General features: G+C 34.6%; 3 protein-coding genes across 4 annotated transcripts in view; 2 read left to right on the top strand and 1 right to left on the bottom strand.

Moving 5' to 3' along the window:
* The window catches only part of LOC122262019 (tyrosine-protein kinase hopscotch), a 23,303-nt gene extending 19,963 nt beyond the window's left edge, over nucleotides 1-3,340 (top strand). The window contains 3 exon segments of the mRNA XM_086532434.1: nucleotides 705-964; nucleotides 1,820-1,948; nucleotides 2,948-3,340. Of these exon segments, the coding sequence (XP_086388560.1) occupies nucleotides 705-964; nucleotides 1,820-1,948; nucleotides 2,948-3,166 (608 nt within the window). The 3' untranslated portion in view covers nucleotides 3,167-3,340.
* A 184-nt stretch (nucleotides 3,341-3,524) lies between these two features.
* On the top strand, nucleotides 3,525-11,345 carry LOC147467201 (tyrosine-protein kinase receptor Tie-1-like). The gene is made up of 6 exons (XM_086532477.1): nucleotides 3,525-3,691; nucleotides 4,773-4,908; nucleotides 5,177-5,331; nucleotides 6,576-6,597; nucleotides 11,116-11,193; nucleotides 11,304-11,345. Exons 1-6 carry the CDS (start codon nucleotides 3,525-3,527, stop codon nucleotides 11,343-11,345), a joined length of 600 nt encoding a protein of 199 aa, XP_086388603.1.
* Nucleotides 11,202-15,000, bottom strand: part of EMC8-9 (ER membrane protein complex subunit 8/9) — a 5,232-nt gene continuing 1,433 nt past the window's right edge. For both annotated transcript variants that reach the window (XM_086532433.1, XM_086532432.1), the window contains exons 3-6: nucleotides 14,503-14,579; nucleotides 14,016-14,085; nucleotides 13,411-13,508; nucleotides 11,202-12,501 (exon numbers count right to left, since the gene is read on the bottom strand). In XM_086532433.1, the coding sequence (XP_086388559.1) occupies nucleotides 12,327-12,501; nucleotides 13,411-13,508; nucleotides 14,016-14,085; nucleotides 14,503-14,579 (420 nt within the window). In that variant the 3' untranslated portion in view covers nucleotides 11,202-12,326. The remainder of the gene's footprint in view (nucleotides 12,502-13,410; nucleotides 13,509-14,015; nucleotides 14,086-14,502; nucleotides 14,580-15,000) is intronic.

The raw sequence follows: 15,000 nt of genomic DNA, 5'->3' as shown, positions 1-15,000 counted from the left end.
CAGGCACAGGAACACGCACAGCACAGGCACAGGCACAGGCACAGGCACAGCACAGGCACAGGCACAGCACAGGCACAGGCACAGGCACAGCACAGGCACAGGCACAGGCACAGGCACAGCACAGGCACAGGCACAGCACAGGCACAGGCACAGGCACAGCACAGGCACAGGCACAGGCACAGCACAGGCACAGGCACAGCACAGGCACAGGCACAGGCACAGGCACAGCACAGGCACAGGCACAGCACAGGCACAGGCACAGCACATGCACAAGCACAAGCACAAGCACAAGCACAGGCACAGGCACAGGCACAGGCTCAGGCACAGGCACAGGCACAGGCACAGGCACAGGCACAGGCACAAGCACAGGCACAGGCACAGGCACAGGCACAGCACAGGCACAGGCACAGCACAGGCACAGGCACAGCACAGGCACAGGCACAGGCACAGCACAGGCACAGGCAACAGGCACAGGCACAGGCACAGGCACAGGCACAGGCACAGGCACATGCACACGCACACACACACACACACACACACACACACACACACACACACACACACACACACACACACACACACACACACACACACACACACACACACACACACACACACACACACACACACACACACACACATACACAGACACACACATACAGGCACAGGCACAGGCACAGGCACAGGCACAGGCACAGGCACAGGCACAGGCACAGGCACAGGCACAGATACAAATACAAATACAAATACAAATACAAACACACAAACACAAACACAAACAAGCATACATGCAAATACACATACCTACCAAGATTAGCTATATTTGCTTTTCAGTGAAAAGAAACTAAGTGAGCTGCTACTGCCTCCGCTTGCCGCACAGCGTCTACCAGAGGTGCCCCATATCCCGTCCGAGCCGTTGCAACTCTACAAGTCAGACATAACTTTCGACATCAAAATTGGAGAGGTAGGGGGAAGATGGAGTGATGCATTTGTTTGAGAATTAGGATGTGTCTATGGTTGTTCTTTCCTTATTCATTCTGTTTATAATTAGTCTTTACAATAGGAGCTTAGAAGTATTTTTATGTGGTTGAATGCTTTTCATATTTAGGATATACATTTTCTTAGGTGTCATTGTTAAGGTTCTGTCATTCCCCTTTTATCATTAACAGCTGTCATCAGTCCTCTTGTGTATCAGCATTAGAAGACTTTAGGGAAATGACATACTCTTGACCTTAATTTTGCTGTTTTAGGAGAAACAGGTAACACATAAATGATGTAATAAAGATCAAACTATGTAGTTATAAGGAAGATAATACTATTACATGTAGTAAAGGTTACTAGACTATTTGTTACCTAACATTTAGTTGTTTGAATGATTATCCTCATTCAGTGGCATAACTAGTTAGGGAACAAGTAATGCTTGTCCTCAACTATGAGATTTGTGACTTGTAAACTCAACTATGTGAAGTCATGATATTTTCCATACGATTTGTCCCAAAATATACATTCTTTAAATGTTTCCAGGACTGATCAAATTTCCAAATATTATCTGGGCAGTGCTAGATAATGGTAAATGTTTGATAGAAAAATAGGCTTTATCAGACATTTCATTGTCTGACTACTTTCGAACATCACATAGGATAAGTGGGTTACCTACAGGTGTATAGATCTAAGTACCTTGTGGAATTTTATGGTAGATATTTTAGATTTAGATAATGATTATATAGTGAATATATGCAGTTCTTTTTATAGTCGATACTATTGTATACTGTAATCCTGTCTTCCAAAATATCTAGTTTGATCCCCCAAACATTTCCAGGGTTACTATGGGGTAGTGTACCGCGGTGAGATGAAGGACCCGTCGGGACGTGTGGAGACAGTGGCCATCAAGACCCTGAAGGCTGCGGGACAAATTGAGGATCACATGAGGGAGATCAATATTATGAAGGTACAAAGGCTTTGGAAGTGGAATTGCTAGCATATGCATCTTCTGTGGTTAGAGAAGAGATACTCATTTTAATATGTACATGAATTGTTTGGAATTGATGTTGAGAATGAGAGTATTAAAAGTCTTCATACTTAACTCACGTGATCTGTGGTTAGAAATGAGGCAGATCTTTTGGAAATAAATTCTTTAATTTCCAGTAGAAATGCATATCTAATTTCTTGATAGTTTGCTCTTGAGATGTTATTTATGATATTGTCTTGTAGACTGGAATCCAATTTTAGGTTGTTTGGAATAAAAAAGTAATGTCAAAATATCTGGAATTGTTTGTAAGGAGTGTGTATGTTAAGAGTACTTAGACTGTTAACGAGGGGGCGGTTTTGGCTCCGGGCTATTTAGATGCTAAGGCGAGATAAAAGCCATGATCTGGTGTTCACATCACCAGCGGAAAGACCAGCCAACCCGTGACGGGAATATCACGTCATATGTTGTTAACCCATTAACGCCAGCTGACAAGATCTCACATTGAGTGGTGGCAGGACCAGCCGCTGGGAACAAGACATTTTGTCATGGCTTTTCTTCTGGCCTACATGCCAGCCAAAAGGAAAGCCCAAGGCGTTAGGCTTATGTGTTTGAAATACCCCAGCGTTTAGACCATTTGGAGCCAAAACAGCCATGTCAGCAACAGGATAAAGGGTTGATATTATTCAACATTTTCCAGAATTAAAGAAAACATTTGGGTGACTTTAGAGTGACTTTGGGAATTAAGACTTAGGAATCATAGTTTTGGATGAACAATGTTAAGAATTACTTATGAGTTGGCAATTTATGCATGATATTTAAATTGAGGAATAAGATTTCTTGCCATGATGATGAAATGGCAAAGAACACTTACTATATGTAGGAAAATAATTTTTAAAAATATTTATTTGTATTTAAAAAATATATATATTTTATGAACTGGAATTGCTTCTCATTTTTAAAATATTTTACACCTCATAGAAACTAGATCACAAGAATGTGGTGCGGTTATGCGGCCTTTGTGAAGGAGATGGTGAGGAACTATACATGATCATGGAGTATCTGAAGGAAGGCTCTCTGAGAGCTTACATTATCCGATGCAAAGATCAAATTGAGGATAGAAACCTTCTCAAGTTTGCATTGGATATCGCAGAGGTCAGTCAGTTTTATTGTGTATTTTATGATCAGCTGTTCTTGTGAAAATTTACACCATACCTCATGTGTGCATACATGCAGAGAAAGATTAGACATAAATACTGACATAAGAACATGAACGCAGATGCACATACAAAGGAACATGAATTAAAATATTCATGCATAGGAACATGAACATAGATACATCTATATGAGATCAGGAACACAGACACATACACACAAATAAAAAAACAAGTATTGAATATGTAATAAGAGGAACTGATTGAGATATACATTCTGATATAACACTGAATACAGACACACACTCATGCATACAAAGAGAAGAAAAAGATCATATGTAGATATGGAATGAATAATGTTTAAGAAATATGTTTATCCTATGATGTAATGTCTTTTTCAGGGTATGGACTATCTTGAACAGAAGAGAATCATTCACCGAGATCTTGCAGCTCGTAATGTCCTTGTCGCGGATGAAAATACAGTCAAAATTACTGACTTTGGTTTGGCCCAGCAGCCGAATAAAGGAAATTACTACATTCGCCAAACTGTGAGAGCACTACCATTAGGATGGCAAGTATTCATGTGGAGGAAGTTTAATGATAATGATAAGAAGATTAGCAGTTTCAGTGAACATGATATGATTAACCCTTCCAAGATGGGTCACATCATCTGATGTTCCGTGGATTTTGTGCACCTTAATATGTGTGTTTATCTATTAGCAAAGTAATACTATTATTTTTAATCCAGGAAGGGATGGTAATACTATTTGAAATTTCAGCAGAAGGAAAAATACTGTGTGAAATTGATCTTATCATGTGGAAATGCTTATATGAAAGGGTTAAAGAAACTGCATGACATGTTTGCTGAAAATTTAATCTCTCTTGGCAGCCAATTACTATTTACATTAGTAGTGAATTTTTTATATAAAAAGCAGTTTATAAAGAGGTAGGCATTCTGAATGGAACTGTGAGAGTAAATATGAATACATACATACTATGATGGTAATCTTTGAAATGTGTAAATATTGCAATTTTGTTTTCCCCCTTCTTCATTAACCCAATGATGACGGTGTGTCACACCCATGTGACACGGCAAAATGCCTGGTGACAAACCAGTGTGACATTCCTGATGCAATATTGCATAGGCCCGGCGTAGGGGGTTTTCACTTTTCGCTGGGCTCGTCGGGATTGGGTTAATGACATAGCAAAAGTTATATATAAGTATAATTTTTTTTCCTTCTTTTAACCTATTAACAATGAGGCTTTTTGGTTCCAAATGGTCGAAATGATGAGATATTTCAAATGCGTAAGCCTAATTATTGCCTTAGGATTTTCGCCTGCCCTGGCCACAGCCAAGCGCTATATGCCTTATCACTCGGTGCGCTGGCCAGGAGGATAGCTACGACAAAATATCTTACTCCTGGCGACTGATGCTGCCACCACTTAACATGGTATCTTGTCACCCATTGTTAACGGGTTAACCCTGGAAAGAAGGATGACTATACATGTGTAAAGTTTGTCTGTAGATATGGTAGTGTTGGGGTTGAAACCAGCAACATAATTTTTTAAAGAAGTAGTAGCATGTGCCTGAAAAGGGTTTAGCTTAGACTTTATAAAAGTAAATATTATTTTATCTACTCTGTTCCCTTTAGGTATGCTCTGGAGTGCATTGAGAACGAGCAGTATTCGCACAAGAGTGATGTGTGGTCATATGGTGTGACCTGCTGGGAGATGTTTACTCGTGGTGCCGAGCCTGACCTTCCGGAAGAATCTGTTAAACTCATAGAGGTTTGGCATAATGAAGCTTGTCTTTTCTACTTGTAGATGAAATTGGTGTGATAATGAAATAATATATGGTTTTGCTAAACATGTGTATAGAAAAAAGGTAAAAAAATATAAAAATAGTTGTAGTTTTTAAGATTATGATAATTTTCTTTTCTTTTTCAATTTTTAAAAAGAGATATATGGCAATTGTTAAACAATTTCCCAATATTTAGAATAGGATACATGGAATAAATACTTGTTAATTATCATTTTGCAAACTTTTCACCCCTAGTGCCTTAAAAACGGCATACGACTGAGATGCAGGGGCCCATGCAGGACGAACATCTACTCCAAATTAATACGTCCTTGTTGGGATCACGAGCCATCTGCGCGACCAAACTTCTCTAACCTCATAGTAACTGTCAAGGAACTGCAAGAGGAGTACATGTAATTGCAAGTACCGATCTCTGGCTTTTTCGAGGCAGTGATTCAGGATTGCGGTCATTGTTAGAAGCTGTCGGCTAATGTCCATTCACTTTACTGGCTTTTTTAAGCAAACTTTCATCAGGAATAGGGCTATATTTGACTATTTCACTTAAATCTTTGATTTTTGAAATTCTTTTTATTCACATATGATTGATCACATATTTAATTTTCTCCAACTCAGAAAATTTAATAATTTATTAATTAAAATAATAGTTGAAAAATAAGTTTGTAAAGCCATCTTTTATGAACTGAACTGCCAGTGAGGAGCACATATTGGTGACATAATGTTATAGTTATGGTGAAGAGTATACGTTAGAGTGAAATCTATTTTGCCATGGTTGGTGCAGTCATGCCATGCAAAACAAGTTTCTTGGCTTTGGAACTATTTTTATTTTAACCCATCGGCCGCGGTTTTTAATAAAATATGTACACAGTCGGATGGTGGATTTACATTGTCTGACGTGGTGCCATCTGTGTCTATGACCGACTGCCTTTGCAGCAAATCATGCCATCCACTGTCAATGGGTTAATGCTGTAGCTTGTGTCTTGTGAAATCCTCCAAAGAATTTTTATACTGAATATTTAGAAGATAAATATACTATAAAATATAATTATGGGAATTGCAAATACTCTGTTTCCTACTGGATTTCTTTATTATATATTTTTTCAGTAAATTTATAGGTAAAAACTTGGAATATTTTTTACTAAATACTACTACAGGGATTTTTGCAATGATTATGGATAGAGATTAAATAGATTTCTGCCATTATTTATTAATTTGGTTTTATATTATTTCCTATTTTAAAGATGTATTGTATTCAAGATCATTCCTATATGGAGAGTGCTTGTCAAAGTGCTAATTTTCTTGTAAAGCATAGCTTTTTATGTGTATACACATTACCTCAATTCTATTTTCATAAAAGACACTGCTTGAATATTTCTAATAATGCAGTATAAGCTCCTTTTTTTTTTTTTTGTGCAACATTTGCATGTTGATTTCTTTTGAAAATTTGGTGAGGATTTAGATGGAAGACTCACTGGAAGAGTAAGCATGATGAGGTCATATTATAGTAATAAATAGTACATTTATAACAAGCTTACATTGCCTCTCACCTTACACAAAGTGGGTATATACATGATAAAATGTTCAAAGGCATAACAGCGACACAAATTCATGAATACTTATGTAATATACATTCCGACAGATGGCATGCAAGTGCAGATACTGTAATTTATGTTATTGTCATTCTCTTGCTGTAAATATGTCCAATATGTGTTGACAGTCATTGAAGAGGTTGTGATTGATGTTCCTTACATCTGATAGGATATTATTTAAAGTCTTGTGCTTTTGTGAAATGTTGGTTATAGATTACGTTGTATTTGGTTTATCACCTTTCATGGCCACTCTAAATATTTTCTTAGCTTTGAAAAGGTTATTGTTAATTTTTAATATGGTTAGATAAAGAACTCCCTATATTCATGTTGGTAGTTGAATGTCATTTATGTAACATTTGAATTTTCTCTTTTGCTGTCGCATTTGGACAGCTGGTGCACCAGAATTTGTTTATATTGCTACTAGAGAGGGCAGGCAGCATACCCTGTAAATGATGCCTAACACTCCCATTTGCTTCTGGTAAACATGTGTAATACACAACCATCAGCATACAATTTTTTTTTTATTATTATATTGTTTTTTTATAAAAAAAAAAGATGGAAAGAAATAACCCCTAATAAAAAATCTATAACTTGGCCGAAAATTACTAAACAGGCCAATAATTTATTGGAAAAATGAATAAAGACATCTATCACTACTAACATCAGATTTTTTAAAAAAGATAGAAGACCTATTTCGAACCCGGTCAGAAATGTATGATAAACTAAGAGAGAAAACTTCGTTTTTATTTTGTATAGCTTTCTATGTTGTACTATTTTTTTTGCACAATTTTTTTTTCACATGTGTGATTGATGATATTTTGATATATGAAAAATGGGAATGAATTTATATGTCATGGAGCTTTAATGCTTTTAAAGAAAGAAAAGAAAAAGGGAAAAAAGTTGGAGCATTAAAAGAAACTTAAATTTTTTATATGATCTCATATTTGAGTCAAAAAAAGTAGCGGTGCTTGTTTTTTATATATGAATTATATGAATTTCAGCATACAATTAATAATTAAATAATATAAGTTGTGTTTTTTTTTTTTTTTATTTGTATTTATTATAAAAAAAAAATTTTAAGTCTTATCTGTGCTTATTTTTGCTATTTTTTTTTTTTTTTTTCGCTAATAATTGCTAATAAAAGTGTTACCATGTTGCACACATGTACATATACTGACACAACCATCACCCCATCAGAATTTATTTATTATTATTATTGTTTTTTTTTATACAAGAAAATGGAACAGAAATGTAAAATATAATAAAATATACAAACAGTCCTTGTGCCAAAAACAACAAATGAAAATAATTGAAAAAGGGAAAAAATAACCACTTACCACCATCCATTTTTTTTTTTTTTGATAGAGAGATATGACCTATGTGAACCCAGAATGATGATGAACAGATTGTAGAGAGTCTTTTCTTTGTATAGCTTTCTTCGTTCTTCTATTTTTTTTTTTTTTTTTTTGAGAGATGGATGATGTGATAATGATAATTTTGATAAGAAAACAAATGTAATTATAATTTTATGTCATGGAGCTTTAATGTTTTTAAAGAAAGAAAAGAAAAAGGAAAAAAAGTTGGAGCATTAAAAGAAACTTAAATTTTTTATATGAGTATAACATATTCTCATGAAAAGTAGCTGTGCTTGCAATTGTATTATATGAATTTCAGCTTTTTTGCTACAATTATATAAATAAGCTCTGTGTAATGTTTGCATTTTATTAAGGAATTTGTGGTGCGATAAAGTTTAAAAGTTATCTGTGCTTATTTGGCTATTGCTGTTTTTTTTCTTAAATATTGCTAATAAAAGTGTTACCATGTTGGCACACATGTACATATACTGACACACAAGCAAATATACACACACAGATACACACACACGCGCAGATACACACACTCGCAGATACACACACACGAGCAGGTACACACACGCGTGCAGGTACACACACACGCGCAGGTACACACACACGCACAGATACACACACACACGCAGATACACACACACACACACACACACACACACACACACACACACACACACACACACACACACACACACACACACACACACACACACACACACACACACACACACACACACACACACACACACACACACACACACACAAACACACACACACTCTCACACACTCACACTCTCACTCTCACTCTCACTCTCACTCTCATTTTCACTTTCACTTTCACTCACTCACTCACTCACACTCTCACTCTCACACTCACACTCATCTACCTCTCCCTCTCCCTCTTCCTCTTCCTCCTCTCCCCCCCCCCACCCCCACTCCCCCTGCTATTTTATCTGCTCCTTTATAATTAGTCAACCAAAAGAAAAACAAGTCTATTTTTGTCTCTGATTTCATATATAGAATTAATCAGTTGTAGATTTGCAAATAGCACATGCTACAGAGAAAATAAACTTGCAGTATGCTGCCTCCTTTTTTTATTTTTAGGTATTTTGAAAGATGAAGAAAAGAAACACCTAGCCAATTGTCCAATAAAGACTGGGAATTCAGGTATTACATGAGCAGTATGAATTACCTTTTTTCATGAAATTTCACAAGAAGAAGATTGATTTCAAATGATGCTAAAATTAAGATATGGTCATAAAACTATATCTGATTTATATATTTGAGAAAAAGAAAATAGATTATAAAGGGAAGGCAATTTATATGACTAAAAAAATATAGTGTGTGAAAAGACTGGAGTCAGATATTTTTATACAGTCTAGTCAGTTCATTTGTAAAGTCAGTTGAAGCAATGTGCTAATGGAATTACATGTCTTTTCTTTTATGAATATGAATTTCATTTTGTGATCATTGATCAGCTAATTATGAAAAAAGAAAAGAAAAAAAGATAACTTAAATTTGGAAACATCTTGTCTGAAAATAGAAGTGAAGAAAGTTATTTTCATAAATATGACAAAATAAAAATATGGAAAATTTCCAATGTAAAAAAAGTGGACGTTTACTTATGGCAATGACCCAAGGTTGAAAATTCCTCCAAAAGATTCATCCACCAAAATATTTGGAAAGGTCACATGCCAGTCTAATTGAAAGAAATTTGGTATGCTCCTAAACTGGAAATCTTGAGTATGGAATTGAGATGCTTAAGATCTTGCATTTCACAACAGGATTTAAAAGGTTATTTGGAATACCAAGTTAGAACGAGATTCTGATCCTTAAGTATGAAATAAAATGACTTCACAATCTAGTGTTCCCTTTTTTCTATGTTACCCTGTTCAGTAATGCTATGGCTTTAAGGCCTGCCCACACTATTATTATTCCTTTTTAGCTTTTGAACATAGGTGTGGAGATTGCATAGAAAATGACGTGAAATCAAACAATGGAAGCACCATCCCAGCCTTTCATATTTTGTGAATGCTTGATGTATTTTTATGTGGACATCTATTTACCAGATACTCAGAAAAGTTTGTGCTTAACTAAACATTGAATATCCATGCAAAATCTTTAAATGTGTAGTTGGAAATATATATAATGTTGATAAATGAAGAGGAGATTGTCTGTAAATACTTTGGCTTGAGTAAATAATCATAAACTGTGTATTGTCAACACCACATGGCATAACTGCATACCAGCTGCTAGTATGTTCGGCTAAGGGTTGCAGCCACCCACATGCTCAAGAGGCAAGCACATAGTGAAAATGGTGTGAATGGCAATAAATCTGATTCATGATGTCTGCCATCTTTTGTTACCAAGCTGCAATGCTGATAAGTAGAATGTTCAGATACTATATGGGGATAATGATAATGTGAATAGGACGTAAGATATTTTCATACATGTTGGGTAAATTTGTTTGAACACACACTATTAATGATAAATCTTTCTGCTTTGATACTCTGTGAACATTACACCTGAGACTGGTAAATAAATAAGTATTATTCAATGAAAAGTATTTTTTTGTATTTTTTTTCCTCCTTTCAGCAAGTGTGCAATAAAGAAAACAATCTTTTAATGCATTATTTCTGCTACTTTCAACATGTTTTAATCATTGTGCCTTTTTGTAAGTGGGGAATACATAGGAGAACTGAAACTAATTTTACACAGATTAGAACTATTTTTCTTTGAATTTTTATTCTGATTGCTATCTTAACCGAACATCATTTTAGCTTTGTTTATATAGTTTATATATGTTGTAGATTTTCTTTATTTGGAACTAGATGTAAGCAGATACCTCTTATTTTTAATTTTATCAATCAACATCCATATATATATATATATATATTTTATATATATATATATATATATATATATATATATATATATATATATATATATATATATATATACACATATATACATACTTTATATTATTTTTGTTTTTGTTTATCAAAATGCTAGATAACTCTCAAGATTAGATTGACCATGTAGGGTACCATGTAGCTCGTAAATAGTCTGCATCCTGACTTTATGAACTGTGTATACATAGATTTTTTTTTAGAAATATTTTAAAAGCCTTGAGGATACTAGCTCTCTCACACACATCATTTCTAGGTTCAATAAGCAACCTAGAATTTGCTAAGCCTTAGTGACAGTAAACATTTCTTTCCAGCTTGGATCTCAAAAGTTCTGCAAGATTGATTATAAGAACAGTTCCAGGAATGTAATCCAAGTTCAAGGTATAATTAGGGTGAGCAATTACCTTTAGATAACTTTATTATTTCAAACTTTCTGCAATGCCAACTTCTTCCGTCTTCAGTAGCTCACACTCTTAATTGTAAATGATCATACGTAATGCAGGAGGAACCAGCTATCCAAGTCTTAAAAACGTGGATACAATAGTTGATAAGAAAAAAGAAAAGGCAGCACTTCCTCTCTGAAGCAAATAAAATAAATTTCCTCTGAGACGCCACAGGTTGCAAATATAATAACAAGTTCAGTTTGTTGTGGCTTTAACTCTTTGTTTACAGCGGTGATTTTATGTCAGGACTCAGGTCCAAATCTATTCATGGCTTACAAGGTATATTGTTAAATGATGTAAAGGTAATGCATCTAAAACTCACCTTCTTTTCCTTTGATTGTATTTCAATCTTGTTTATCCCTTACATTCTCGAGTAACCCTATGATGAAGTCTTGCCAATCAATACCTCTTAATTAATGCATGGAGTTGAAGGAAAAGGAAGGCTAATTAAATGTCAACTTTTTTTCTTCTAATCTTTATATTCATGTTTTTTTTCAGTCTATTACAATAAATATACAGTTCCATTAAAAGTCATTACTGTAAAATTTCATCTGCCCTAGACTATATTATATGAAATCTATGGAACAATATATTTACAACTATACATCTAAAATGAAGAAATGTAAGTAGTTCTGTATACAAAGGAATCTTTAGCATGATTATATAATGCTCAATAATACTAATATGCAAAAATACCCAATACATCAAAAAGTTTTCATTTTTCAACAGCAATGTCTGGCAATGATATACTACTGCAGCAGCTTTACCTCCTTTTCATACAAAAAAATTCTACAAATATTAAATGATGAAATGTGACATAATCTGTTATGAAATATTATCCAAAATTACAATTAATTAAAGAGGGACACTAGTTAGAAAGAAAAGAAAAGGCTCTGACTCACTGATGATGGAATGACTTCAACGAAAACAACAATTTCGTACCAACTAGCTCGTGCTACTTGATCATTGCAGGACCTAAAGACGATACACGCACACACGCACACATACAGGATGTGTCGAAGAGTTGATAACTTTGATCGTCCCCCAAAAAATGATGAAAAAAAAGAAAGATGACAGTTCCATTAACACTTGTCCTGAGCAGCCGCTGTTAGGGTGTCTAAGAGCTTGTTGATCTGAGGGTTGTCCCAGTCGCAGGTCAGATCATCCAGGTGGTTGTCGAAATCGTTGACGTCGTGTTGGACCTTCCTCTGGAGCAACTGAGATATGACATCCAGAGCACCAGCCTCTATGTGAATGCTGAAAGAAGAGTTGCAAATGATGTATGTATTCTGTATTTTCATTAGGTCATATATGGATAAATTAAAGTTCCTATTAATTAACCCACACAGGACGGGTGGTACAGCATGTGTACCGCGCATTCAAAAGCCCAGTTGCCGGGTGGCACAGTATTGTGCCAGCCATTCAATTGATTTAGGCCTAATAATTCGAACGCCCCGGCATTTGGACATTCAAGGCTAGAATTCCCCCGTCGGGAATGGGTTAAGATACTAATATAAAATAGATAAGTCACCCTTATTACCTGCATAATGTTTTCTAATGAATACAGCCTACTGGTTAGTATGCAAAAAATAATTGTCACTTGTAAATAAAGATGATTAAATGGAAGATCAAAGGACATCACTTGTATCTTTGAATCCCATGTAATCCCTGCATGACAAGAAGCACTTATTAATATATCCTAATGACAAACATGGGATATAACATAAAACTAATCAGGGAGGGGTATTATTATATTGCCATAGGTATGTTGATTGAGTATTTATGCATATATAAATGACAACATTCTTAACAGTATGTTTCTCTTATGTAATGGTTGTGCACACTGGGGAGCACTGTAAGGTCTTACAATACATAAGGAAGCATAATTAAATGAACTAGGGAGACATAAAAAAAGAAGAAAATAAACGGTTAAATCTATGCAAGTCTACATATACAGACAATCTGTGTATACATATGTATGCCTCTGCATAAACAGGCACATAATGATTAATCTGTGTATGCCTATGTTGTTGTTTATGGGTGTTTAGTATGCATGGAGGCACGTGTGATCTGTGTAGGTGAGAAAGAGAGAAAAAAAGAAGAAAGGGAATAAGAGAGAGGAAGAAAAGATAAAAGAAATGAATAAATATAAAGAATATAACTCACCTAGGTTTATCTTTACTTTTCCACTTTCCATCTGAAGTTAACTGTGAGACGATGATGGGAGCAGTCTGAAGATTCAGGCACAGTTTCTTGTTGTCAATCTGTCATAAAAGTAATGTTATACTTTGGAGAAAAAAACATTTTCCTTAATAAATACATTGAGTAACATTAAGAAAAATATAATTATATCAAGGGAAACTTACTGGAAAGTACTTCTACATCTGTTCATATAACTACAGAGCTTATATATACTTTTATAAGAAATATCAAGTTATGCATTTGCCAGTTGATTTTGGAACATGTGTCTCTATTCACTTTTTTCACATGCATATTCTTTTTAAAATATTTGACACTGAGAAAGAATAAGCAAGATAATGTTTATCTTTATATTTGTTGATATGACTTAGTTGAAAAGAAGAAAAAAACTACATGCTAAAAGTAATGGCAATCCTACTACAACTGATATTCTTTTACACACAACATTGATAATATCAACTATCTATCAACTAAGGTTTACATAACTAAATTTGAACTAGAAGAGAGTATATGTTTGATCAACTACTATTATTGCTATTATCATTGCAGAATAAACAATGCTCAACACTCACCATTATTAGGCAAGCATCATTATTATTCTCAGCTATCTTCTCCGCTACCTTCAGAGCTACAAAATCAGGCCTGAGGAAAAAGGGGTGAAATCTATATTATCATAAAATCAATTTTACATAATAACTAATGGTTATATTTACAGTCTCTACAAACATTGTCTCATAAACAATCCTTATCAGACTATTTGTAAGTATTGTGATGATTTGGAAATTTAATCTGAACTTTGAACAAATAAAAGGATGAAAAACTAGCTATTTAGCAAATGATTCTTTTCAATGAATATATCTGATAATGATGCATCATCTTGAAGACTATAACAGAACCAAGTATTATCTTTATTTTACCAATAAATAAGTACTACAATAAACATGAATCTTCACACGCACTTATATCAACAAGAACAGAAAAAAAAAGAGTTTGCCTGCATCCTTTCCACAAATATTCAAAGTTAACATAAAAGGACAAAAATAACCCGATCATGCTTACACATTATCCTTGACGTGTTCATTGGCCTGGTAGTAACCCGCAATCACCAGTCCTTTTGATCTGTAATGCTGCTCGATCTATGGGGGAGACGAGTGGGAACGTTATAGTGCCGTTAGAGTATGCTTGGCTGAAGTATGTTAGCAGAAAGATGTGGATTCTGTTGATTATTGGAGTGTGTTTCATATGAGAGAAGAATATTAATGGAAATTATCTTTTAAGTTTTATTTTTGCATCTTTTGATAAATTTAATGATGATTTTATATATATTTTTTTTATCTAGATCATTCTGGTAATTGTACAAGTTCACTATAAAACTGGAACCTACTACTAACCCTTAAATAAAAACTATCATCCTTTTTATGCTGTCTCAAAATGCTAGAGGCATGAATAACTTGAACTGAATAAATACAACAGATCCTTATCATTGCTTTTAAAAATTAAACCAGAAGGTGATTCCTACTTAAGAGACTTGAAACCTGATTAAAAGAGGGCTATCAT

Source organism: Penaeus japonicus, unplaced genomic scaffold, assembly GCF_977035675.1.
Source record: "Penaeus japonicus unplaced genomic scaffold, GWHDUDI00000001_assembly GWHDUDI00000037, whole genome shotgun sequence".
Classification (NCBI taxonomy): domain Eukaryota; kingdom Metazoa; phylum Arthropoda; class Malacostraca; order Decapoda; family Penaeidae; genus Penaeus; species Penaeus japonicus.
Note: the sequence above shows the minus strand (reverse complement) of the source record. Positions and strands in the feature narration are given on the sequence as shown.